The following is a 26,898-nucleotide window of genomic DNA, read 5'->3' on the forward strand; positions in this document are numbered from 1 at the left end:
ACCTGTTGCTTAGAGCTCGATATCTCCTTCCCTGGCTGAAATATGACTGTTACATCAAAACAATTTCTTCATACGCGCCAATTAGGGCGGCAGCGCCAGACTACCAATTAACGCGGCCATCTTGTGCTACACTGCTTGTGACGTCATTGTAGTCTTTCAGTTCAATACGCTTTTTAGACAATAGGCTTAGTCACGGATAAAGGACCACGCCTTAACAATTAATCTATACTTCTTAGGACTAGCCACTAGCTACTTTGGGTCAACGATGGAATCTCGAAAACGAGCTTGGATCACTTTACAACAACTTGTAGGTGTTGTTTATGTAATAATAACTCATTTATGGTGAAAACACCAATGGTCTGTTGGCAACACGCACTCTTAACACTGTAATTTTATAACGGCTGCTTTTGCTACTACTCCTTGTACTGCGTTTCAGTCCATGCAACTTTACCATCAGCAGACCTGTCAAGTCTCACGCATTAGGCCTGTGACACACGCATTCGGGTCTTTTCACACGCAAACGATGGTGACTCACGCAGTCTCCTCACTAGCCGTTCACGTGACACTATGCACGTATTTACTGAGGGTTATTAAGCTTTTTGAGCGTTAATGAGGTACTTTATAAGCAATTGACAGCTTAAATTGGTGTTGTTTGTCCGAAATTTTTCTAAGACCTTTTTTTTTTTTTTTGTCTCAGATGGTAATTTACTTAGAATTTTTGAAAGTAGTATGGTAGCTTGGTAAATCTCACTCAATGTCACTAGCTCAACTTGACAGCCCTGCATCAGTGTGTTCAATCATGTAGGCTGTATAGTCCTCAGTTCACGGCATACATTTTTCATGATTGCGATCCTAGATCCTGTAGCTAGGACTGTGTGCTATATACACTGTAGCTATGAGTTATTTACTGACTTAATTTGATTAGGACATACAGTGGATTTCTCTTGCGTTTGAATTTTGCGTAGCCCGTATTGTGCACGTGCCAGGCTTTGAAAGTGAAGGCACGTATGCAACACGGAATACGAAGATTCAAACACAAGAGAAATCCGCTGTACCTACTGAATCTTATGTTGCGCGAACAAAACCTGGGTAGGTAGGTCGATTTGATAATGATAAAGCCAGGCCAAGTTGATTCACAGTTTGTTACTCCTCGGTATCTTGCTTCACGAGTGAAATATGATCGATCAAAACAATTTCTCCATAGGCGTCTGTACATTAGTACCCCAAATAATCGTCATTGTGGATAAAGTCCATACCGTATAGTAAAAAACTTTGGCGGTAAAAAATGTGACGAAACCCCTATGTTGAAAAAATTGGCAGAAAAAAACTGGCAATTGAAATAATATTCGCCGAAGCTTTTACTGTACGGTACGTAAGGATCTCGGTAAGGATAAAACGACAAGGTGTCAACTCATCAGTTAAGTAGTGTAGTAAGTGTATAAGTAGCTAGCGTTGTTGTAGCAGTACTTTTGTAGCTACTGATCTAACAACGTGCTAGCAAAGGTGTGCTTCTCTATCTCCAGAGCAACCGTATTTGCTTCTCAGTGAACTCCAGTAGCAGAGGTTATCACATATATCAAAATGTTTGGCCAAATCCATCACAAGATGACGGACTAACTGACGTGCAAACGGGAAGCCGGTTGGAAATGCTATCCCAAGGAATGCTTACAACTGTGGGACACATTCCTAGGAAGATTAAGATCTCCAAAGTCAGCTCGATCTTTATTGCGTGGTTGTACGAGCTGACCTTCATCTCAAGTTTTTTTTTTCCATCTCAAGTTCTAGTTACTCAATTCGAGAACAATGTGCTCGTGTGACCATCTAAAATAATTGACGAAAAAAACTTTGGCGAATTGAATGCTATTCGTCAAAGTTTTTTGCTGCCAAAGTTTTTTACTATACAGTAGAGCAATAATTTTATAATTCATGATTTCTCATGTGATAATCATTGCTTGCACTCTTGAACTCATTTTTGTATATTGAAACATGGTGTATGTAACAAACGTAATGATCATCCCCGGCCTGGACTCGTTAGAACCTTCAATAAATGGATTTCTGAAGAGAGAATGCATAAACGAGTAAGTATAAATAGTGACGTAATCAAATAAGCTTGCAATTATTGTTAAAATGTGTAGCTAGCTACTGTGTGAAGCTACTTTTTAAATGTTTTTCATGTTTAAAAAATTATGAAATGAAAAACGACCTCCTGCCCACATGACCTTTTCAAATATCAAACTGTGAATCAACTTGGGTAGTTGGAAAAGGCGGATACGGTCAGACGCGGACATGGACACGGACATTTTCAAAAAGCACTTTTACATTTATATAGCAGTTATTTTTCATACCTAACGCTGTTTTTACAGTAGTCTTCACTTCCAGACCCAGGCGTCAATCTTGTCATAGCACTTATCCATTTATGAGCCTATACATAGTGACTTGTTTCTAGCTGATCTCTCTACAGGACGGCTTGTTTCTTCTATAGGCTGACTTGAAATGTAGCTGAACTCTCTGCAGGGTGAATTGTTTCTAGTTGATCTCTATACAGAGTGATTCGTTTCTAGCTGATCTCTCTACTAAGTGATTTGTTTCTGTCTACAAAGTGATTTGTTTCCAGCTGATCTTTCTACTGAAAGATTTGCTTCTAGCTGATCTCTCTACTGACAGTCTGTGTGACTTGTTTCTAGCTGATCTTTCTACAGGGTGATTTGTTCTAGCTGGTCTCTGTTTGTTTCTAGCTGATCATTTTCACAGGGTAGCTTGTTTTCTTTCTAGCTCTACAAGGTGATTTGTTTTCAGCTGATCTCTCTACAGGATGCCTTGTTTTTCTAGCTGATTTCTCTACACGGTTTCCAGCTGGTCTCTCTACAGGATGATTATGGAGCTGATCTTTATACAGGGTGACTTGTTTCTAGCTGATCTCTCTACAAGGTAACTTGTTTCCTGCTGAACTCTCAACAGGGTGACTTGAAATATAGTTGAACACTCTTTAGGGTGACTGGTTTCTAGCTGAATACTCTACAGGGTGATTTGAAATGTGGTTTAACATTTTGCAGGATGTCTTGTTGACTTGTTTCTAGCTGATCTCTCTACAGGGTGACCTTTTTTTACATACAGTGTGGCTTATAACAGTGTTAAATGCTCTACAATAAGATGAATGCTTTAAAAGAGTAATTATTTACTTCTTAGCTGACTGCTCTATTAGGGTGACTACTCTATTAGTAGGCATTCCAGTATCCGAGATTGTTTAATAAAAAATTCTCCTTATATTCCCCAATAGAAACCTGGCACAAAATAACAAAACTCGTGTTTAACTTAGGATTGCTCTGTCAACCAAGCTCCAATGAGGATGAAAATTTCCATGGGTTCGTCTACACTCTGATCATCATGAAAATCTTAGTTTATCGTGCACGTTAAACATAAATAAGTTTTGTGTTGTTTTGTAATCATTTCAAGCCTTGTAATGTATGTAGAATATTTTGAAACTTTAAAAAACGTACTGTTGATTTTCAGCTCCACAACAATTTTCTGATGGCTATGTCATCAGCTCAAAAATATAAACCACTTCAAAATCCGCATAACAAGGCCATAATTGAAATCACAACTCCAGTATTGTTGCATCATTGTGACACCTCCACTTTAGTTGTTTACCTTTATAAGTTGTTAATTTGATGTTTTTACTTACTTGACATAGCCTCTTGCCTATGGGTATACACCATTGTATTGAGAAGTGTGCAGTAGGTGAAACATATTTGCTCACCACAAAGCATACAAAGATCACTGAGATCCGATAAGACCCAAAGTTACTCTCATTACGTGTACAAACTTGCAGCTAGAAGCAATTCCAATTCAAGACAGTCTGGATTGCCAAATGCTTCCTAATTCAATTGTGCCATTTTTTCCTTTAAATGTATGGAGAATCCTGAAGAAAAAATGTACCTTTTTCAGTTTTTAAGCACTGTACATGCCAAAGTAGCTAATTCCAACCCAATAAACTATATATTTCTGAGATCGGCAATCAATACTCTATTGAGTATATAAAATGTCCGTTTTTCCAAAATTTAAAAATCAGGCTACTATTAGAGTATCTTGATCGCACACTCGTTACACCTAGTTGACTTTTGTAGTGTAACTCAGTGGTTTTTAATCTGATTCCTTGTAAACTACATATAGTTAGACACCAAGACCAGGGGAACTAAGAGATTTAGTAACCCTGATGCCCCGGGGCTGTAGCGTCCTGAGCGCAGCAAGGGCGCTACTAAGGGCCTGAGGGGTTACTAAATCGCTTAGTTCCTGTTGGTCGCGGTGTCTAACTTATTTAGACTATGGTTTAAAGTACATACCTTTATAGCCAGAGCATGAGTGTGGGGTGAAAAAGCAACGCAGAATGGTTTCTTCCTGAAGTCCTCACAGCGCCCTCAAAAATAATTATTCGACCGGTAACCAGAGTAATTGCTAGAGCTACAGTAGAATGTCAAGATACGCCACTTAGTCTACTGTTTTCCAGAATTATTTGCAGAACACGGAGAAAAGAGTATTACAGTATTATCAAGTACAGCTTTCGTGTTATAATTATTTATCATGTACAAAATTGCTTGAGGGCAGGTGACTAAGTGAACATGTGTAGGTGACTAAATGAATATGTCAGGTGACTAAGTGAACATGTCAGGTGACTAGGTGAACATGTGTAGGTGACTAAATGAATATGTCAGGTGACTAAGTGAACATGTCAGGTGACTAGGTGAACATGTGTAGGTGACTAAATGAATATGTCAGGTGACTAAGTGAACATGTCAGGTGACTAGGTGAACATGTGTAGGTGACTAAATGAATATGTCAGGTGACTAAGTGAACATGTCAGGTGACTAGGTGAACATGTGTAGGTGACTAAATGAATATGTCAGGTGATTAAGTGAACATGTCAGGTGACTAAGTGAGCATGTCAGGTGACTAAGTGATTTAGTAAACCTGTAAATGAGCCATACCATAGTCTAATAAAAGATCATTCTAAAATAATTATTCTACCTCTCTACCCAAGGGCATTGGGACCAGGGGGGCCATGGCCCCCATACTATTTTCAAAAGCATGTTTTGCCCACTTTTTGTCCAAGTAGCCAATCAGCCAAAGCTATATTCACACACAGAAATACATACCTCCTCCGTACGAGAAACCATACAACCATCACGCACAAGCACTCTGCCACTCTCTGGGGTGTGGCATCACCAGTCCACCACAACTGTCAAGCCATTCATTGTAGTCTACTGCGTTAAACACAAAAGCGCCTGTAATTTTATTTCTGTTACCTGTATGCTTGCACGTGATATCTGTTGTTCAAATATTTCCTGGATCCCATGCAGTGAGAAGTTTAAACAGTAGAAAGAAAAGTGCCACATCCTTGGCATTATATGATGTGGGAAAGATTTAATTCATATTGAGGGTGGTTATGATATCTAAGAGGGCAGTCTTCCTGTAGCGTGCGAGTTTGTGGGAGTTGCTGACTACCGACAATTAAACCAGAAATTATGAAGGCTTTGGTGAAGTTGATTTATCAACATCTAAAGAGAAACAGAAACATACAAGGATGCTGAAAATGAAAGTGGCCAACCATGAACACAGTGTGGTATTCACTTGATCTACACTCAACACTTGCTAGAGCAGACATCCTGCTTTGTAGTTCCTTAAAGGTAATGATGTTTCACTTTGTGGATATAACAACTGCTAATGTTGTAATTCTTGTAATGTGAAGTATGTAAAGCTAGCATAAAGAGAAGAGCTTCACGTGACCATGATTTCTCACATGATATATACATACATCAAGCACTTGCAGTAAGTGTAGAGGAGCGTAGCAGCTATTAGCAGGATAGGGAATAGCTATGCAGTATAGGTGTAAGGCTATTAGCTAGAGATAACACTCTACAATACCTTTGTATAAGCGCACGTATGAACTGTATACAGGAGCTGTATCAATGGGACCCTCTGTGTCTGCATGGGTGTTGAATCAGTTTATGGTTAACTAGCTATTGGCCTCCCCACTCTGAAATCTGTTCCTACGCCTTTGTCTCTACCTATTTTCAGCTGATTCCTTTAGCTATTTGCCTGGTAGGCATGGTAAATAATACAAAAAACTCAATCATGCGATTTTTACACATGGTTGGTGTTTTTGTCATAACTCCATTACTGTTAGTGCAATTTCTTTCAAGCCACAAAAGGTTTGCACTATGATAGTTACTCCATGTACAGACCGATTTTCAAGTTATTCTGTCAAACAGTTTACCCTGGAGGCGTGACAACAAATCGCATTTGGAATTTTGAAAAATCACAAATAACTCCCTTGTTCTTTGTCTGATCTGTACCAAACTTGGACTGCAAATGTACAGTATTACGCTCTTACTGCCATCCAGATTTTAAGTAAATCGACCAAAGCACATGCGAGTTATTACGAATTATTTAAAGTGTACGAGACAAAAAAGAAAAAGATTAAAGCAGAAAAATATGGAGAAAATAAGACGAACTTTGAAGGCACATATCTCAGTGATGGATGGGCAGATTCACCTCAAATTTGTAATGGGAAGTTCCCTATCCCGAGGGAGTGTCCAGAGCAAAAATGGTTAATGTCCGTCCAGCCATTATCGAGCTTGAAAATGGCATTTTCTTGGTTCCCTGTAAAATACACACTTGTCTGTCGCGTGCCCGCACTGGCTGTACTTGCCGCACGACACACTATCATGTGTCTTGATTAGAACATATTAGAATATTCAAGTATTATTAGTGAAGTTTACCATAGAAAAAGAGCCATAACTACAAAAAGCCTTACATGAACCATATAGGGTGTTCTGCAACACCATAATATCACTGTACACTGTACAATGAAACAAACCTCTTGAGTACTAAGAACTACTTCATTTTAAGTATCTTCACCATTAAAGCTCGACCTTAAAGAGTTTAATCCCCAGAGAAATTATCCTCATAGCTGATTTTCACTCAAGATTTACCGTATAGCGGGTTATTTTCGAAACAGAAATTTTCGCACAAGAAGCAAAATCTGATTTTCGGAAGATTTTGATTTCGAAGAGTGCATATTTCGAAGTCCGGATGGATTTCAAATAAACGGAAATTCGTGTCACAAACTATGAAGATGCGTGAATGTTTGCCGAAAACTGACTTATTGATGGAGTAATCCCCATTCCTATGACTGGAGAGAAGACTGAGGGAGTTTCGGGTGGAGTGAATTCACTGGTACAATCACGTTCGATCATAGCTAGCTATCCTACCATAGATTCTAGAGCAGACGGCACTAATTCCCATTCTGGAACACCTGTTTTCTGGTTATTGGTACAGTAATGTTACAGTCTACCCATTATCATCAACAATACTGAGCTAAAACTCGAGGAATACACGAACAAATCACCGAAGTTGGACGGTTGCTTTCACTTGTGGGAATTTATTTTCGAAAAACAACCGAACGTGGGAATTTATTTTCGAAGAGAAGGGCCTCTTCGAAATATCCGAAAATAAAAACCTTTCGAAAATTACCAGCTATACGGTACCATCTTGGCACATGTGATCCTATATCACGTGATTACAGTATCATTTCAGGTCATGAAAAAAGACAGTTGGTTGGGCCCGTGCAACATAAAATCCAATAGGTATGGCCTTATTGGCAAGGTAGCCACCCTAGAACAATTGTAAACAAAATAAATCAGCAGGCATATATTATGCACCTAGCTCAATTGTCATGCACTTATCAATGTTAAGTATTTAAAATCCAATAGATACCAGTGAGTAGGTATCTAAACTGGTTAGATGCCCATGACAATTTTTTTTGTCATGTGTGTCACATGTTTTGCTGGATTCCAGTCACAACAGCCATCAGAAATCATTGCTAGAGTGTAAAGGTGTTGCTAGAAAACATCGCTGCATCAAAGATGACTGTATTCATCTAGGAAGCGTACCAGTGAGTTATTTTAGCACTAATTCAATCAGGAAGCTGCATGCCATTACTGATGGTAACCAGAGCTACATGAGCCATAGTCTAAATCCATTATTGCCTAAATCCAGGTACGTATCTGCGCTATTTAGAGACCTTCAGAATCACTGAGGGTGAACCATTCCTCAGGTCTCTGAAATAGCACAGATACCTGGATTTGTGCAATAACCTATACTTATTTAGGTTAGTGGTAACCACAAAGCCAACCCTATATAAACAGTAATGGTTGGAGCCTTGCTGATTTGCAGCTTTAAGTTGAGGTAAGTGTACAATCTCACAGAATTGGCTTTACAAGCTGTACTTTTAGTGGAGTATGCACAAGTGTAACTTGTAGAGACCTACAATCAGGTATCAGTTAACTATAGGCAAAAAAATAATGGATATCGGTTTAGTCTAAAAAGTGGGAATTGGTACAACACTAAATAATAAACTCTCACAATCAATATCGGCCTGAATTCTTATGAAAGGAAATCTGCAGTACCGCTCCCACATCAAGGCCACGGTACATTTATGTACCAAACTTAAATTTACCATAGCCAGCCATTAAATTTACCAGGGTTTATAAGATCTAATCCAAAACGGCCAAGCTGTAAAAAAATGGGGCTACCCCCAAAAAGCCATGGTACTAGGACTCAGCAACAAATTCACCTGAATTATCATTATTAAAATTTTTGCCATTTACCTACCACCATTTCTTGGCTGCCAACTTGGATTTCACACCTTTTTTCACAATGGCTTTTTGAAGGCAGCACCCTTTTTTACAGCTTGGCTGTTTTGGATTAGATACCACCTTTTCTGTATTTGTATACTCCAAAGCAGGCCATAGGCCAGCTTTGGGGCTTCTTTTTACCTGCCTTTTTCTTTACTACAGGAAAGAGAAAGGAGTAGAGCAGTTGTGAATTTCAACAATTTTTTAAAATTATACAAATTATGAACAGGCACACAATATGTAACTATGTAATGATTCCAACTTATTACAATTTTGGACAGTTATTCCTCATTACAAATTACTATGCAACTAGTTATTATTACTACATGTAGTTATAGTAATTCATTACATAACTTAATTGCAACAGGAGCGTAGCCAAGGGTGGGCATGGGTGGAAATTTTCCCAACCATCACAAACTTTTGCCCAACCATCACAAGTAGCTTAAGATACACGCAAGGATTCACAGTAGCACACAAAACAACCGTACTTTAATACTGTAAAGCGTAAACGTGTACCTCATTTGTTGAACCATGACTTCAAAGAAGAGATCAAGATAGATGGTGTGTCACATGATCTATTAAGTCCCTATAATTACACTTCATGTAGACGCACATGCCGAGCTCCTTGGCGCAGTTTAAATTCAAAATTTAAAATGAAGTTGAAGCGTGGTACACTATAGTTGTTCTACTGTATCTCTAAGTCACAAAGAGTGATAATCGTCAGTAGGATTCAGTGTGGATGGTGCTGGCAGCAAAAGATTTGGACTTGTCAAGTGTGATAAGGAAAGTACCATATAGCCTAATTTACTGCTGATGAAAGAAAACAGGAAAACGTGCTCTTCTAGATAATAATGGCATATGCAAATGGAGTTGGAAATGGAGAAAAGGTCAAGTCATTATAAAGTGTCACGTGCACAATTTGTACTGATTAACCGAGTTGTGGTTATGTACATTGGCTGCTAAAAGTCTGGGGCGAAGCTTTCTTGGCATGCTGATATTATTACTAGTATTACTGTGCAGGAATCAATGACGGATTATAATGCACAGGTGTTATGCATATATATATCTAAATTAATACAAAAATTATTAAGTGTGGGAGATATTTGTGATAAGACTCATTATAGTTAATAAATTAGCGCCCCCAGCCTTCATTTGGGGCCATGTGGCATTTAGTTGAAAAAGCATTACATATCGGCTGTGGTTGTTGGTCTGTAAGCTATACTGCCAGTTGATTGTAGTAAATATGTGATGAACTGTTTACATTGTTGGTTCTTGTAGGTTCAGCAGTTTGATGTCACGTGATGCTCGGCTACGACGATCGTTGGTGGATGCCTGCCCTACAAGTTTAATAGAATAGCATATAGCTAGTAAATGTTTGCATGCATGCAAGCAACATTTGTTTACACTATAACATAAGTAGCTGTGGGCCATGTGTGCATACACTTTTCATATTTTTCTTTGATAATGTTTTGCATGAAAGTGAGTGTGTTTCTTGCATGTATGTAGTTAAGTTGATGTTATGCCCAACCATCAAATATTGGCTGGCTACGTTCCTGAATTGCAATAGTAGCTGAACTCTCTACTGGTGACTTGTTTGTAGCTGAATTATCTACTGGGTGACGTGTTTGTAGCTGAATTCCCCACAGGATGATTTGTTTGTAGCTGAACTCTACAGGGTGACTTGTTTGTAGCTGAACTCTCTACAGGGTGATTTGTCTATAACTGAACTCACTACAGGGTAGCCGAACTCTCTATTGGGTGACTTGTTTGTATCTGAACTCTGCAAGTTACTTGTTTCTAACTGATCTTTGTACATGATGGCTTGTTTGTAGTTGAACTCTCCACAAGGTGATTTGTTTGTAGCTGAACTCTCTACAGGATGATTTGCTTGTAGCTGAACTCCCTACACGGTTAGCTGAACTCTCTACACGGGTGACATTTTCTAGCTGAATTCTCTGCAGGGTGATACTAGGTGACTCGTTTGTAGATGAACTCTCTACATGGTGATTTTTTTTGTAGCTAAACTGTCTAGAAGGTGGTTTGTTTGTAGCTGAACTCTCTATATGGGTGATTTGTTTGTAGCTAAACTCTCATCCAGTTTGCTGGTAGCAATGGATATCACTTCTTTCCCTGTGCTTTTTTTTTTTTACAAGAACAACAGAAACAGCATCAAATAGCTATATCATTATTGAAATAATAAGACAGATGAACTAACTATTTCAATCATGTAAGTAAATTCAACTGTATACAAACTGTATGTTTTAATAGGGTGATTGTACTATTAGAGTCATGTAGTTGGATTTTGCATTATAACTCAGTGGTTTTTACTCCAATTCTTATATACTACTGCAAGGAGTTTCTATGATGATTATTTCATCATTAGTGGTTTTAAACTCTCTCTTAATTCTAAGCAGTTTGCCTGGTATGCGTGAAAACTAATAGTTTTTTTTTTATTCATGAAATTTGATTACATAATTGTGTGTGTGTGTGTGTGCTTGTTGACACAGGTTGGGTTTTGTGTCATATCTCCATGGTCTTTATCTCAATTCCTTTCAAACCACCAAAAAGCGCTCCTACGATGGTTACTCAATCTACATTGCAGTTTTCAACTCATTCCTTCAAGGGGTTTACCCTGTGTGCATGACAGAAGTTCGATATTATTTTATACAAATAATTGGTCATAACTCCATGATTGTCAAATAATTGGTCATAACTCCATGATTGTCTATTGGATTCCCACAAATTTTGGGACTGAGATTTGCTTTAATGAGCCCTTTAAGTGTGCCAAGTTGCAGCTTGATTGGAATGCATGTTTGTGTTTTATGATGGATTTTGCGGAGTGTGTGAAATGAAGAAGGAAATGAACTAAAACTTTGACTCCTTGTATCTCAAAAATGGCTGGGGCAATGAAGAAATATGAAGAAAGAAATTAAAGCAAAATTGCACGACACACTACCGTGTGTCTTGATTGTACCCTGAAATTTGTGTTTGGTCTTATATTAGGGGTGGTCTTTGTAGAGAGGTAACCACTTGTGTATTTTTACCTATTTCAGTTTCAGTTTTCAATTTCCACTGTTTCCAATTGCGCTCACAAAGTAGCCAGCTTACCTATAATCAAAATATTTTTCAGATGTGTGATAATCTACCAGGTGATTACATAGGCAGTCTCTAGGTACACAACTATGAATGTATCATTAAGGCCTTTTGAAAAATCTTGACTTGTGTTTAAATATCTTAGAAAATTGGATTATCTAGAAAATTTTCATGGCATATTTAAATGCTTTGAATAACCTGGCAGTCTAAAAAATATTTAACTGATGAATGCATATAGAATACAAGCATTGAATACCATGAATGGAAAAGTGAATGATTAATGGCTCAATACAGGATGCTCCTAAAGTAATGCAGTGAAGCAATATTGACGCAAAAAAAATCCATACAGTATCATGCAAAATTTTACACAACATACGGGTTGAATGTGGGCTCAACCTGATTTAAAGTGACCATATGAAAGGGGTAATACATCCATGACAGTACATGTGAACTGAATCTAGTCAACATTTATTTAGTATGTATGTGATGAGTACAATATTGTATTACAAAGGAGTCTCATTCTTTAACTGTGACATGACTATTACTGAATTGCCTTCTTTTGGTATATGTAACTAACTATGTGTGTGAATCCATGTATACCCTTTTTCTCTTAATTAGCTTCAAAAATCAAAGACATATCGTGATGAAGGAAAACAGGTTATGAAATCCAACAGCTTAATTGCTGCAAAACAATGCTACAATGAAGCATTAAATTGCTTGGTACCAGGATTTCAAAGGCTTACAGCATTGGATGATGAAACTAAATTACCATTAAAAGAAGAAATTGCTATTATATTTGGAAACTTGTCATTAGTGAACCTCAGGCAGGGAAATCCAGAAGAGGCTTACCAGAATGCTCATCAAAGTATTGCCTATAACCCTACAGCGAAGGTAACTGTAAAATTTGTTTTGAACTAATACAAGTGAAATTGTAGGGACATATGTGCTAGCAGTAATGGTAAATTTAATAGTTTAGTTAATAGAATTTTCACTATCACTACACTGTAAAACACAAAAGTTTTAATGCTATCTGGAACTCACACGACCAATTTCGATGTTAACTTAGTATGGTAGTTCAGGCTGATGTAACAAACACTCTGGCAAGGCTGTGGTAAAAAGCTAACCTTGATTAAAATTCCCTGTTTCAAGTGACCAAACACATGATAACATATGTTGCGCAGCAAACAAAGTTGGTGCAAATGCATGACAGACAAGGTGTAGAAATATGATCTGCATTTTCAAAACATTCTTATTTTTACTGAAATAAACCTCACAACACCTATACTCATAAAAAATGTCAAGTGATACAAAAAATGCTTTAAGTATTTTAAAACAGTGTGTGCCAGCCTGAGGCCTCTCCTTGTAAAATCATGTCAGCTGGAGCCCATTCCAGATATCAGCAGCTGTAGCCAGCCAACTGCACTTGAATCTATCTAGTGTCTTAAAATTATAGGGGTTGATAAAGCATAAATGCTCAGCTGGGTCCCAGGAATGAAGACGATGAGATCTGCGATGAGTTGAAATATCACACAACTGTGGACAGTAAGTCTGTAGGTTCCCACGACCCTCTCCAGCTAATAAATGGCAAACCAATCCCATAATTTCAATGTTGAGAGAGTGTTGAAATACAAAATGAGCATGTCCATTCAATGTGGGTCTGCAAATTATCAAGCCAACATAAATGTATTAACACCTCCCAAATAGAGAATATTGCCATATTCTTATATTGGCCGAATCCAAGCAAGATTTGTATATAGTACACTTATTCTGCTCTATTAATAGGGAACAGTTGGCCAGCCCTTTGTTTAGCACAGCCCAGTATATCAGATATTTGTGGTTCCCAAGTAAGTAAAGAGTCAAACTTAAATCCTAAGACTTCTAGTTTCAGGAATGATATTATCAACAGAGGATGTGAGTTTAGTATATGATCACATTTTAATGAAATCAATAATGAAAACATTTTAGTAGGGGCAAATCTGATTCACGAAATCCTACCAAACTGAGAGATTGCCTCCAAGTCATCACATTGTCAGATTTATCTAGAACCAAAGTGTGGTCATCTGCATATCCTACAATCAGACAATGTTTTACCACAGTGGAAAGTTGGTGAATATATAAATTGAATACGAGAGGGGACCAAAGAGCCCCCTGTGGAACTCCAGCAGTAAAGACTATATAAATCAGATGACTCCAGTGGTGTAACTACCTGGGTAAAACGATTGGATAGATTTGATTCAAACAGACTATATTCCTTATCACAGAAAGTACTGTAGGTGAGCCAGCAGCCCTCACTATCTAATGCCACCTTAATATCTAAGGCTACCAGTCTCGCCTCAGCTTGTTGATTAATAGCTATCATACAGTACGATAGTACTGTATAGTAGGGACCACAAAGGAGTAGGCGTGGCCCACAAAATAATGTCACCCAAAAAACAGTCTCAATTTTCCCAGACGATGATGAGGCAGTATTGGTTAGGTAAAACCAAGCTTTCAGATCGACCTGAAACACTTTCAATAAGTTGCTACAGAATTAAAAAATATATTTATTTAACAGAATTTTCTACTGACTGAGTAAGTAAGTAAGTAACTGAGTGATGCCTTCAGACAAGTGTAACTCGATAACAGCTAAGGCTACGGGCTTGATTTTTTCACTGTTCGATGTCACTTCGGGCCGAGAGGTGCCTTTTGGCATACCGCTGTACGTACAATGCATTCTTCTTGGACTTACCAGTGTCCTCCTTGTGTCCCATTCATCTTTGCTGACAGCGAAAAGTGTCGATTTGGCGGTAGCACATGATGGCTTCCCTTCGAAAGGGAAATCATCCATATTTTTCATAGTGGCTATTTTGATAGCAGAGGTGCTTTTCAAACAGTTCTTGATTCGTACTGCTGTGTAACGGGTTGAACATAGCTGACAACGAAGTGCAATGGATGCTTTACTTTTCAGACGATAATTGATTTAACTGGGGTGCGTGGCACCATTTCTTTCTTTGGTATGCATGGATTGCAGGAGTGCTTTTCGAACAGTTCTTGATCCGAAATGCTGTGTAACGGGTTGGGAATAGCTGAGAACGAAGCGTGATGGATACTTCACTTTTCAAACGATAATTGGGGCACGTGGCTCTATTATGCGTGGGTTCACCAAGTCAATTTTACAAAAAAAGTTAACAAACAAGTACACTGGAATTTTCAACTAGAGTAGGGACCATAGCATATCGATAAACGTACTGAAACAAGTTGGAGTAGTGCACGATATTAAATCACAGTAAAACAATAAGAAGTGTTATATCCCTACTGTACTCAAGATACCAAATTGGAAATACGCAGTAGGGATATAACACTTCTTATTGTTTTACTGTGATTTAATATCGTGCATTACTCCAGCTTGTTTCAGTACTTTTTATCGATATACTATGGTCCCTACTCTAGTTGAAAATTCCAAATTATTCTGTGTACTTGTAGTAATAGAAAATACACCAGCATCTGAGGTACTAGAGCCCTTCACTGTTCCCTCGGAATATGAAGATCATATTCTCAGTTGAGTTACTAACAACTTTTCAAAAACACGTGAGAGAGTAGGCAAAACTGCAATGGGCCTGTAACAGATCTTGAATCCTTCTTAAATATAGGAGTGACACATTGTTTTTCAAATCCATGATATTAACTTTAACATTAAGCAGTACTACCATACTGTATAGGGTTCACCCCCTAAAATGATCAGTGCCCACAAAAATATTGTCAATGCACTACAGAAATATCATATGTGATGAAAATCACCTTTACGGAATAGTCTTGGTGCATCTAACATCAATTCCATTATTAAGGTGGTGGTCAAGCAGCTGTCAGCTGTCGCCCAGTATTGTTATTAACATTTTTTGAAACGCTGTATCTTTCTCTCTACACAGAGTTCAGGGGAATTCTACCAGGGCTAACAACAAGGAGGCATGTTTCTGCTGTGTAATGAAGACCATTTCATCTTTGGCACTATGTTATAAGACTGTTTCATAATTGAATGAGTTTATAAACAAATACGAAGCAATAGTCGTCCCCCCCCTTTGGTAACCAATAATAATTCTTAACAGTGTTCATGTTCCTACGTATTATCATCAACACTGGCACTACAGAATGCACAAAACTCACACTATGCTCAGGAAAAGCAGCTCTATTGCTAAAATGCCTAACTGCAGTGCAGTGGTTATATGAGAAAACATTCCTTAACCTGTCCACGACTGCCATTCAAATTTTGACCGGTTACAACAAGCCATTGTGGAAAAACCCTGCTTAGCAGGTGTAGTGGTAGAATGGGCACTTGAATGCACAAGCTATATCTTGTGACATAATCTATGCAGATTTTGCAGTGGCGTGTTCAACAAAGTGTTCTGTGAAGGTTTCTATTCTACAAGAACTTGGTACTGAGGGGTTGTTACAATGTATTTTCTACACATGAAGCACCTTAGCAAGGATTATTACCACCCAGCACTGCCGTGATTGCGCTAGTACAAGGAATGCCCACATTGTTAATCTAACCATGCATATTTGTGGGTTATTACACAACAGTGGCTTTATAAGTTATAAAGTTTCTAATATATAGCCAGGGCATCCATTATCCGCTTGACCGTCACCTTAAAATCAAGCGTTCAGAGCACAGCGACTAACCCATTAATGATCTATCTGCAACCGGCTGCATTTTTGCTGGAGAAAACAAGACTTGCAACCATGCCCCTCAATCTATTGCAGAGCTCACTCGAGATAAGCAGTGAGATCGAGAAACTCTAATAAAGCGGGCACAGCCACATAGCTCTATTATAACAAAAAAGTTAACAAACTTTTGCAATTAAAAATGTTAATTTAAAATGAAGTAGAACTCCAGTGATAAAAAGTAGTGAAACAGGATAATACATGTGAATTATGGTTAACTATTACATGTCTACTTTAGGCATTAGTAGAACTCCAGTGATAAAAGTAGTGAAACAAGATATGAGTGATGGTTAGCTAGTACACTTTAGGCATTAAACAGATGATGGTAAAATACCAATACAGGGATTTTTCCACAAAACTACCATATAGCTATTTTTGAGGGTAAAATTTTTTAATGGATTGCCGCCATCCAAAGATTGAGGGGTAATTTTTTGCTTCATCAGTATTTTTTATGCGTTAAACAATGTCATTTTCATCAAGCTGCAAATTTCAAGGAGAAACGAAAATCACAAAAATTTTTACCCCTTGGAAAAAATGCTATACAGTACATATGTTGAAATAGCTACCATAATTCATATATCTTGTTTCAGTACTTCTAATCCCTGGAACCCTACTTCATTATTAAATTAACAAGTTCAAGGAAACTGTAAGATTTTAAGTCAGATTTGACTCATAGAGAAAAGTAGTGAAATAGGGTAGGCCACCTATACAGACTGATGTACCATATAACGGGAATGATTCACAGAAGAAAACTTTCGCAAATTTCGTGATTTTAGGTACATTCGCGAATGTTTTCTTGCAAAATTTTTCCTACAATTAAAAAGTTTTTTTCATGGATCAGTTGATGTAGCATTCATGTAACGAGTGCATAAGAGGGTAGCTACCCGCCTTGCCACTCACTAACTGCTATATATACGTAACGGTATAGCCAGTGAGGCACCGCAGCTAGGACCGCGGTGTGTGATTCGAACAGAGATGCAAACTTCAGTGACAGTGGAAAAATCAGTGCTACTAAATGGGGCAAATATAGTTGTAGCCCAGCGATTCACTGTGCCAGAAGGGCGTGTCTTAGCCTCGGTTTTAGTGTCACCCCCAAGGCTATAGGTGTGCCTATCGTCCGCACTCATTATCGTGAATTAGTCTCGTGTGGCCAGACCGCTTTTTCTTGGCGCAGCACTTATAATGCAATCAATGCTTATAATGCAATCGATAAGCGCTGTGTCGAGAAAAAGCGGTCTGGCCAAGCAAGACTAATCATGAATGCCTACTTCTCCAGCGAAACAGTGATCATGCATGGCTACTAGTATGCGTAGTATGTAACATGTCTGAGTCAGCCATATAGTCGAGCATTCCCTAACTATCCATTGAAAAAAAGATTTATTCGTTGTGGGTGCGTGCCCAATTATTAACTACTTTATGCAATAAATCGTGAAAGTTTTCTCGTGAATGAGGAAATAGTCGATCATTCGCGAATGTTTTCTTCCACGAATCATTCCCGTTATACGGTACTAGTGGACATTTAATTCCTACTTCATTCTATAGCCAAGTAGGGATTAAATCTCCACTAGTATATCAGCAGGTATAGACAACCTCTCTTGTTTCACTATTTTTTTTCTAATTGAACATTAAATTACTGATTTTTCCTTGTACTTGTTTGTTTGCTTTTTTTTAACATAATTATGATATCAAAAGAAAGAATGGTACCTGACATAATCATAATTGGTTTTGTGTCCCAATCATTGTTAAGGATTAGAGCGATACAACCAAACAAGGAACGACGCCATTATTATCAAATCTACAATCAAATGCACTTACATGCATGCGTGCAAATATTAAATACACTACATCCCTCCCCACTTACACAAAACAATCATAATCAATTAATCATAATCAAATCCATACATAGTAATAATAATAAGATAAGTCAGTGTCCCTCCCCTCCATTTCTTCAATCAGGCGTTTAGGAGGTTGGGTATTATGAGAACTTCGTCTCAAGGGCACACTTACATTTGCTGGCTCATTGGCTGCTTCAACATCCTCATTGGTCAAGTCATCAATGACTAAATCAGCTTCTGGTACATAACTATTTGTTTGCTGAAGCTCCTCATCATCTTGTGTACATCCAACAGCTCACAGTAGTAGATCAGCATGGCAATAACTTACAGACTGTTTTGCTGCTCTTACTAGGACTCTTCCTTCTAAGTATGACACCAGTATGCCACTTTGTTCACCGCCTCTGGTTTTGTTCCAGCACCTTCTCCCCTCTTCCTTCCATAAGCGTTACAAGTGGTTTCTTCCCATCATGTGCTGCTTTATGGCTTCAATGATGGCGTTCCACTGTAGGCGTTTAGTTAAGGAATATTAGTGTTAGACGAATTCTGAGTTTATAATATAAAAATAGTTTGCCTGGATGCCTTTCCATCATTGCATGGGGTGTGGTTCTATAAATCAGTAAGAATTCTGCCAGCTGTTCTTTCAGTGGTACAACTGCACCCATTTTCTCATTGTTTGCTTTACTACCTGTACAGACCTCTAAGCTGCACCATTGGATGCCAGGTGATAGGAAGGAGTACGAGAATGTTTAATTCCCTTGTTGTTACAATAGTCTGCAATTGCTGTGGCCGTGAACTGTGGCCCATTATCTCCTCTGGCAGCCCAAAATTAGAAAAGTAGATCTGCAGTGCCTGAAGTGTAGCTGATGTCATTGTCTGACGTAGGGGTATTACCTCAGTCCACTTAGAATGGACATAAATAATGATCAGCACCTGGAAACCTTCAATTTCTGCAAAGTTTATATGTGACCAGATTTGCGAAAAGGTACCTTTTCCACACATTTTACATACCAGCAAACAAAATATCATAACTGTTTACCTCTTATGCTGATTAAGTTGCTCTTTGTATCAATATGTTGCCAGATACTGCAGCTACACTCATGGAAAAGTTCAGATGATTACATGAAATGATTAAAAAGTTATTAAGTTGTAAAGTACAAAAAATGGGTCAAATTTTGTGTGTGAAAAAGGTACCTTTTTGCAAATCCGGTCACATATGTAGTCAGGCATGTTGGCCCAAGGCCAGCTATGAAGTGGCGACACTGGAGGTAAATTGCGCTGCATAGCACATTCTTGGCAGCTCTTCACAATTCTTTCAATATCAAGATCAAGCCCTGGCCACCACATACGTATAACTATGAGCCAGTAGCTTCATTTTTACAATTCCCCGATGTGTGTAGTGCAACTCTTTCAGCAGGTGGTTTCTTAATGAGTCCAGAATGATAACTCTAGTTCCCCACAGTAAGCATCCTTGGTCAGTTGATAACTGGTTCCTTCTCTGATAAAACGGCTTCAATATATATATATATCTATATATATATATCACCTACGCCCTTCTGTGGCCAGCCCCCTAAAACATACTGGTACACCTGTGAATGCACAGGGTCTTTTCTGTGGCAATATCTGTTGCTGTTAGTGACAACCCGTGAATAAGGGAAATCTTGAATACACTATCTGAGGTGTCCTCCTCCTCCTCAATTGGTAGCCGTGAGAGATTATCGGCATTTGCATGTGTTTTAGTGTTCTTGAACTCAATGGAGTACTGATATGCTGAAAAAAAAATTACCCACCTCTGAATGCGGGCTGCAGAAATTGGGGTAGGGCAAACTTTGGGTTTAGGATGAACATCAATGGCTTGTGGTCTGTTAATAGAGTAAAATGTTGGCCAAATAGATAATTGTGAAATTTCTTAACACCAAAGCCAACACTTTTTTCTCTATTTGACTGTAATTCCTTTCAGCCTTACTCAATGAGCAGGTACAAATGCTACAAGCTGTTCCCCATCATCTGAAACATGTGAAAGGACAGCTCCCAGACCATATGGGCTTGCATCACAAGCCAGTTTGATAGGCTTTTTGGCATCATAGTTGACAAGTACCACCTCACTTGTTAACAGTTTTTTATAGGTCTTAAAATTCCTCAGTCCAAGCCCACTTATTGTTTTTCTCTAACAATTTATACAGTTAGGCCACATGAGTAGCAATCTGTGGAATAAATTTGCCATAATAATTAAGTAACCCAACAAAGGCTCTTAATTGTGTGATGTCCTGTGGTATTGGTGGTTCTTTTATGGCACGTACCTTGTCTTCAGTTGGATGGATTCCACTGACATTGGTCATGTGGCCTAGTACTCAACTTGGCTCTTGACGTTTCTCCTCTCGTAAATGTATTCCACTCTCCTGTAACTTGCTCATAACTTTCTCTAGAAGTACATTGTGTTCCTGCTCAGTGGGGGGCGGCTATCAGTATGTAACATGCCACAGGTACGTTTCGTCTGGGTGATAAAAATTACAAAGAGTTATACATACTGTATTATTTTATGGCTTTTTCTATTGGTAAAACTTCATATTTTTACCTTTGAAATCACCTTCACAGCATTAGTGACCTTTTCTTTTCTTTTTTTTTTGTGGTCTTCAACTTGCACAGCTAGGCTGTTGCAATTCCAGAGATTCAGAAACCCCCTCTGAAAATTTCTAGATCCGCCCCTGGTTGTGCTCCATATTCTGTCTATATCCACTTTCCCCACTACTTTCATTTCATGTCCTGAATAACCTTGTAATGGTCTACCCTGGTACGGCTTGACAGGCTCTCACCATTTGTCATAATCTTCTGCTGCTGTTCTGACATGACTGATACCACTGCTCCAGTATCTAATTCCATTCGGACTGGATTATGATTTATCTTTAAATGTACATAGTATCCTTGTGTCACTCCCCCAGTAATGGTCCACAGTTTCAAGTCATCAGTGCTACTGCCATCTTCACACTGTACTAGTGGTCAAGGGGGACTGCTATCGACATTAGGTATCACCTGTTTGACAGCCTTGTCAGAAGCTGCTGGCAATTTAGTTGATGACTTGCATAATGGCCTCTCTTTCCGCACTTGTAGCATAGACTCTGCCAAAGACAGCACACGTGGCCATGTTTCCACAGCACTGGCATTGCTTGGTGTATCTCACAACATTGATATCAGACTCTTCATTTTGCTGCCCCTCCAAAACAGCCATTTCATCTGCCGTAGCTACGTATATCCAGTGCCTTCTGTAACATCAACTCTGATTCAGCAAGTAATTTCTTCTGTGCCTTACCATGCTGTAAACCACACACCAATCTATCCCATAATGCTTCGTAAAGAAATGTGCCAAAGTCGCAGGTGTGGGCTAGGCATCGTAGCTGAATAACAAACTCATTGACAGGCTTGCTGGGAAGTTGGTCTCGTTTATGAAAGGTGAATCGCTCTGCAATGACTGGTGGCTTTGGTTTGAAGTGTTTGGTTAAGGCTTCCTTAATCATCTCCAGTGTACAGTCTTTGGGAGCCTTGAGCGTGACCAAATTCTTCAGGGTTGCATAAGTCTGGGAGCCCAAACCAGTGAGCAAGTGCACAACTTGTTTCTCTACTTTAACGCTGGTCATGGCAAAGAACATTTCTAGTCTTTTAAAATAGTCCTCAATATCATCAGACTCCTTGTAGCGTTCAAACTTCACTGCTGAATGAGCCATCCTCGTTGCCACTGTTAAGGATTAGAGCGATACAACCAAACGAGGAACGACTCCATTATTATCAAATCTACAATCACGTGCACTTACATCCATGTGTGCAAAATTAATATTAAATACACTACAATCATCAATTACTGAAAATGAATACACTTCACTTTCAACTATGTTCAGCATGTTACACAGCGCTATAAATAAAGAACAGTAGGAGAAGCGCTTTTGCAATCAACCTGGTTTCTACAGAAAGTAGGAATGATTCCCTTTGTAAATGTAGTAATCAGTCACAGGGAAGCCATTTTGTGCTGCCATGAATTGACGCCTTGGGCTGTCAGTAAAATGAAATATATAGGACACAAAGGAGGACAAACGTATGTCCATGATGTGCGCATTGTACGTACTGTGGTATGCCAAAAAGGCACCAGTCAGTGTCTAACAATAAAAAAATCAAGCCCATAACCTTAACCATTATTGAATTACACTGATCTGAAGAGATCAGTCAGTCAGTCAGTCAGTCAGTCAGCAGAAAATTTTATTGAATAATCTTTTTTTTTTAATTGTAGCAAGCGCTTCTGGTCACACTGAAGGAACTTTTAGAATTATACCTAACCAATACTGCCAAAGTGCCATGAAGTGTATGTATTGTGCGGCTAGTTTCTGGTCAATATAGGTTTGTGCTAATATATTGTACTGTGCATGGGAGAATCAAAGTGCCAACACATACTGTATATTTCATATAGTACCAATTATCCACGTACACTTGCGTCACACAGTATAGTTATGCAGTACAGTTATGTAAGCAAACAATCCCACTCCAACAGTATGATCCTATCAGTTAGTTCTATGAGTAGAAATAGCTAACATGAACACTTAGTGATGGTTTGATCACTGAAAATTGAAGCGGTTTGGGCACTCGAGATGAACACTCCAAGCAAAATGACCAGGAAGTACAATATAGCACTTAAAGCACTGCCTATGGTTGTATGTACAAAAATACAGCACTTGGCTTTGCCTCGTGCTATATTAGCCTCACAACATCCCCCCCTTGTGCTATATTTCCATGCACTCATGCGGTATTGCCTTAATCAAGAGTAAATTTTAAATAAAATGTCTAACTCCAGTGTGGGCCATCAAAATGACAGCTACAAGTCCACGGGTTTCCCTTGAATTTACAGAAAGGGTGTTAATATGATTTAGCTTGCATACAGTGACTTTCAAGGGGCTACTCAAAGTCACCAAGCTTCTAAAGTGTTAACTTATTCAATCAGCACTTATATCATAGACGTGAATTTACTATAATATCCAGAAAGACTTATGGCTGTCATTTTTGATGGCTCATACTGGAGTTAGACAACCTCTCTTATTAATTACTCTAACATGCAGTACTATAGTATGTTTCTCCAATTGCTCTAGTTCAGTTAGGTAGTAAATGTATGACATTGTTATGTCTATGCATATAATAAACCCTACAGCTGAGATGTCATGCTGTTTATGTACAGGCACAGATTGAATGCAGAAGAATTCCACATCCCAGCTGGTGTGGCTCCTTAGGAACTGCACTACTGGTTTGGAGTTTTACTGCATTCAAATACTAAAATTCCAATTCTCATACATTAATAACACATTTGAGGATCCTTTGTGGTATGGTAACTATTATGTACAGTGGAACCTTAGTTCTCCGAACCCCTTGGGACCCTGGGTGGTCTATAAGTCTGTAAAGTCCATATTTGTGAAACTGTGTATAAATAACCTTTTTGAAAAGTTTCAGTATTATCAACAGAACAGTCACTACAAAAATACTCTAATAGAGCAGTCATTTCTGTAGTTTGGTTAAGATGAGTGGGGTCCAGATAACTGAGGTTACAGTGTACACTGTATAGGAATTTTCTATATGTGCTAATGTTTTGTACACAATAGTTATTTGGTAACTGATCAGAATTTAAAGAATGTGAAGCATGAATGTATGTCATTTGTAATTTCTGTATAAATAATTATATTTATTATGCATACTGTAATGTCATTGTTTTAAAGAATACATGAATGTACAATAGTTGTATCTATAATTTATATAGGGTCATTATCGGTTAGCAGAAGCATGTAGCTATTCACCAATGCATTGTAAAGAAGCACTTACCAACTATCATACATCTTACTCACTTGAGGAGGATATTACCACATATTGCAAGTACTTCATATTAGCAGTGGGTGTTGGTAAGTGGATATGCATATCCTTCCAGGAGTAAATACAGGGTTTTTTAAATGATTGGTTAGTTAGAGTAATTTCACTGCATGCCCTGACATCCTATTTGAGTTCAGTTGTCACCTAGATAAGAGAGTTCAGCTACAAGTTAGTCACCCAGTAGAGAATTCATCTACAAACAGTCCATCCTATACACATGACTTTAGATTTGTCTCCTTTTCTTCTTGCTACTATACTTCAAAATCAGCACTACTCATGTTAGCTGTTTGCAAATTACTCACAACTTTCAAGTGTAATTATTTTTGTCATGCCTATTGCCCAAACGTCCTACAAAAAAATAATTGAAATTGTTTTACAGATATGAGTAAATGGAAGAGTTTTTTAATGTGAAAATGTATTAAGTATGAAAATCAAGATACTCTAATAGAGCAGTCATGCACCTACAGTATGTAAAGACCATGTACAATCAACTACCTTGTTGTCAACTGAGACATGATGTGAAATTATAGATGATCTTAGGATAACGTGATTGTTAACTCACAAAGCCGCTGGCTGCCACTTCACCGATGAATTAAAAAATTTCATTGGATGCAAGAGAAATGGGGCACAAAAATGAGACAACAAATAAATATGGCATTAAAGTCTCATTCTCTATCTGGAGATGACGAGCACTTTCTTTGGTGCAAAAACAGTTTCAATGCATAAGCTTGTGAGAAACATGGATGACAGCAAAGGAAGGTAGACGGACAAACAATCAGCTTTCCAGGTACAAATATCCCTATTAATGGTAGAAAATCATTGATCATTAGTGTTAAACATTGAACTTTTATGTGAAAAGACCAATTGTGAGGTGTTACATAACACAGTAATGTTATCTAGGTATAGTTACTCTCCTCCATACAAATGTCTTGTTCCGATGTTTATGTTTAGCAAATATTACACCTACTTAGTATAATGTATGTACCATGTACAGTATAAAGTCAACGTATATCCCTAACACATATAGGACATAACCCTGTGGTTCCTGAAGTGCTTGAAACATATACACCAATGCTAGAAAAATTGATATGTCAACCACAATTTAACTTCATTCACTTGGAAGTTTTACTGTTAAAGCAGTGCAGCATACCAATCCCAAACATAAAATGTGGTATCGCAATACAAAAATGTTCTACATTTTGTATAAAAGAACTATCTGCACTGATGAAACTAGGACTACAATGGAACTTGGTGGTAGCATTGATTAACCATGGAACTGTTCCTGATGAGGCTGCCATTGAAGTTTCTATACACATATACAACAAATCCGTATCAACACTTTTTATTGCTGAGAAAGTTCTAGGGGTTGTTCAATATGATCATCTACTTTCTCTGGCGATTTCCAAGGAATGGCATGGTCAGTTTGTAAACTACTGCATCAGTCAAGGTGGAAAGTTTTCTCCTAATGACATATGGTCTGTGCTAAAATGGAAAGATGACAGTAAAATAAAATCTCTGTTTAAAAAGTTATTAAAGAATGGTGGAAGTGTCAATGTCAAGAATAGCAAAGGACAGTGTCCACTTAATTTTCTGCTGGAAAATAACATGTTCACAAGAGTTTTGATTTTACTAAAATATAATGCAGATACAAGTGCTGTTGATATCACTAACCTAATCACAAAATTAATAAAGTTAAAGGCTGGAGTAACTGATTATTCCATAAAGGCATTGAAAGGTATCATTGAATGCAAAGGAACAATTGCTGATATTAAAGATGAGCTCAATGCATCACTGACTGTTGCCTTTAAGAGTGAACACTATGAATTAGCAGCTTTGTTAATTGAATACGGTGCTGATATCACTCATATTACTGACAAGTCTACAACTCCTGTTCATGTTGCCACAACAATTACTTTGCATATAAAAGGTACTTAAGTTACTGTTTTATTCTCTTTCTTAGGCTACCAGTTAATTGTACACAAACATATAAACATATAATCAACTCAAGAGTGACATACCGTATCTAGGGAATAGTGCAATTAAATAAAAATAAACATTTGTACAATGGTATACCGTATACACAGAAATTTTCGCGGTGTGTATATTTCACGGTTTTGTCCTTAGTCAGGATTTTCACGTTTTAAATTTCAAGGATGCCTCTAATCCCAGAATTTTGCATTTTAAATTTCATGGATTGCTGTTGCTCGATTTGAAATTTTTGTTCTCAACTACACAGCTACGAAGGGTCTGCACATTGAAAATTTACTTCAATCATCGTACAGATTGCTAAAGCATGTCTAAACCAAGTAGCACAATAGCGGCAATCTCTGTACAAGACATACCGGTAGTCTTGCAGTAGGTCAGCTTCATTCGTGAGCCACGCCCACTTTAAAATCTGAAAGTGTGATACGGTTTGTGAGCATATGTGGAGTTCACATATGCCTACAACACTATCACACACACACCAGGAGCCACACTGATTTATTAGTTTATTAGTAAGGTGAGTTGAAGTTTGTAGGACACACATAAATTTTCACACGATAAAATTTCACGGTAGCTAGCTTTACTGACCGTGAAAACCGTGAAAATTGCGTACCACGAAAATTTCTGGGTATACTATTTCAGTTGGATATGTACTGCTATGGCTAAAGTAGGAGGTAAACATGTATACTACATATTGTGAATTCAAA

General features: G+C 38.1%; 1 protein-coding gene across 1 annotated transcript; it reads left to right on the forward strand.

Moving 5' to 3' along the window:
* The first annotated feature begins 129 nt into the window (after positions 1-129).
* LOC136253679 (uncharacterized) lies at positions 130-25,869 on the forward strand. The gene is made up of 5 exons (XM_066046339.1): positions 130-307; positions 12,405-12,677; positions 24,102-24,240; positions 25,236-25,782; positions 25,854-25,869. The coding sequence occupies exons 1-5, from the start codon at positions 266-268 to the stop codon at positions 25,867-25,869; spliced, it is 1,017 nt and encodes a 338-aa protein (XP_065902411.1). The 5' UTR covers positions 130-265.
* The last annotated feature ends 1,029 nt before the right edge of the window (positions 25,870-26,898 follow it).

This window comes from Dysidea avara, chromosome 4 (assembly GCF_963678975.1).
Source record: "Dysidea avara chromosome 4, odDysAvar1.4, whole genome shotgun sequence".
Classification (NCBI taxonomy): Eukaryota; Metazoa; Porifera; class Demospongiae; order Dictyoceratida; family Dysideidae; genus Dysidea; species Dysidea avara.

Coding starts and splice junctions, on each gene's coding strand:
- LOC136253679 (XM_066046339.1), top strand. CDS start 266: ATGGAATCTCGAAAACGAGCTTGGATCACTTTACAACAACTT. Junction 308..12,404: donor GGATCACTTTACAACAACTT/GTAGGTGTTGTT, acceptor TCTCTTAATTAG/CTTCAAAAATCAAAGACATA. Junction 12,678..24,101: donor CCTATAACCCTACAGCGAAG/GTAACTGTAAAA, acceptor TAATTTATATAG/GGTCATTATCGGTTAGCAGA.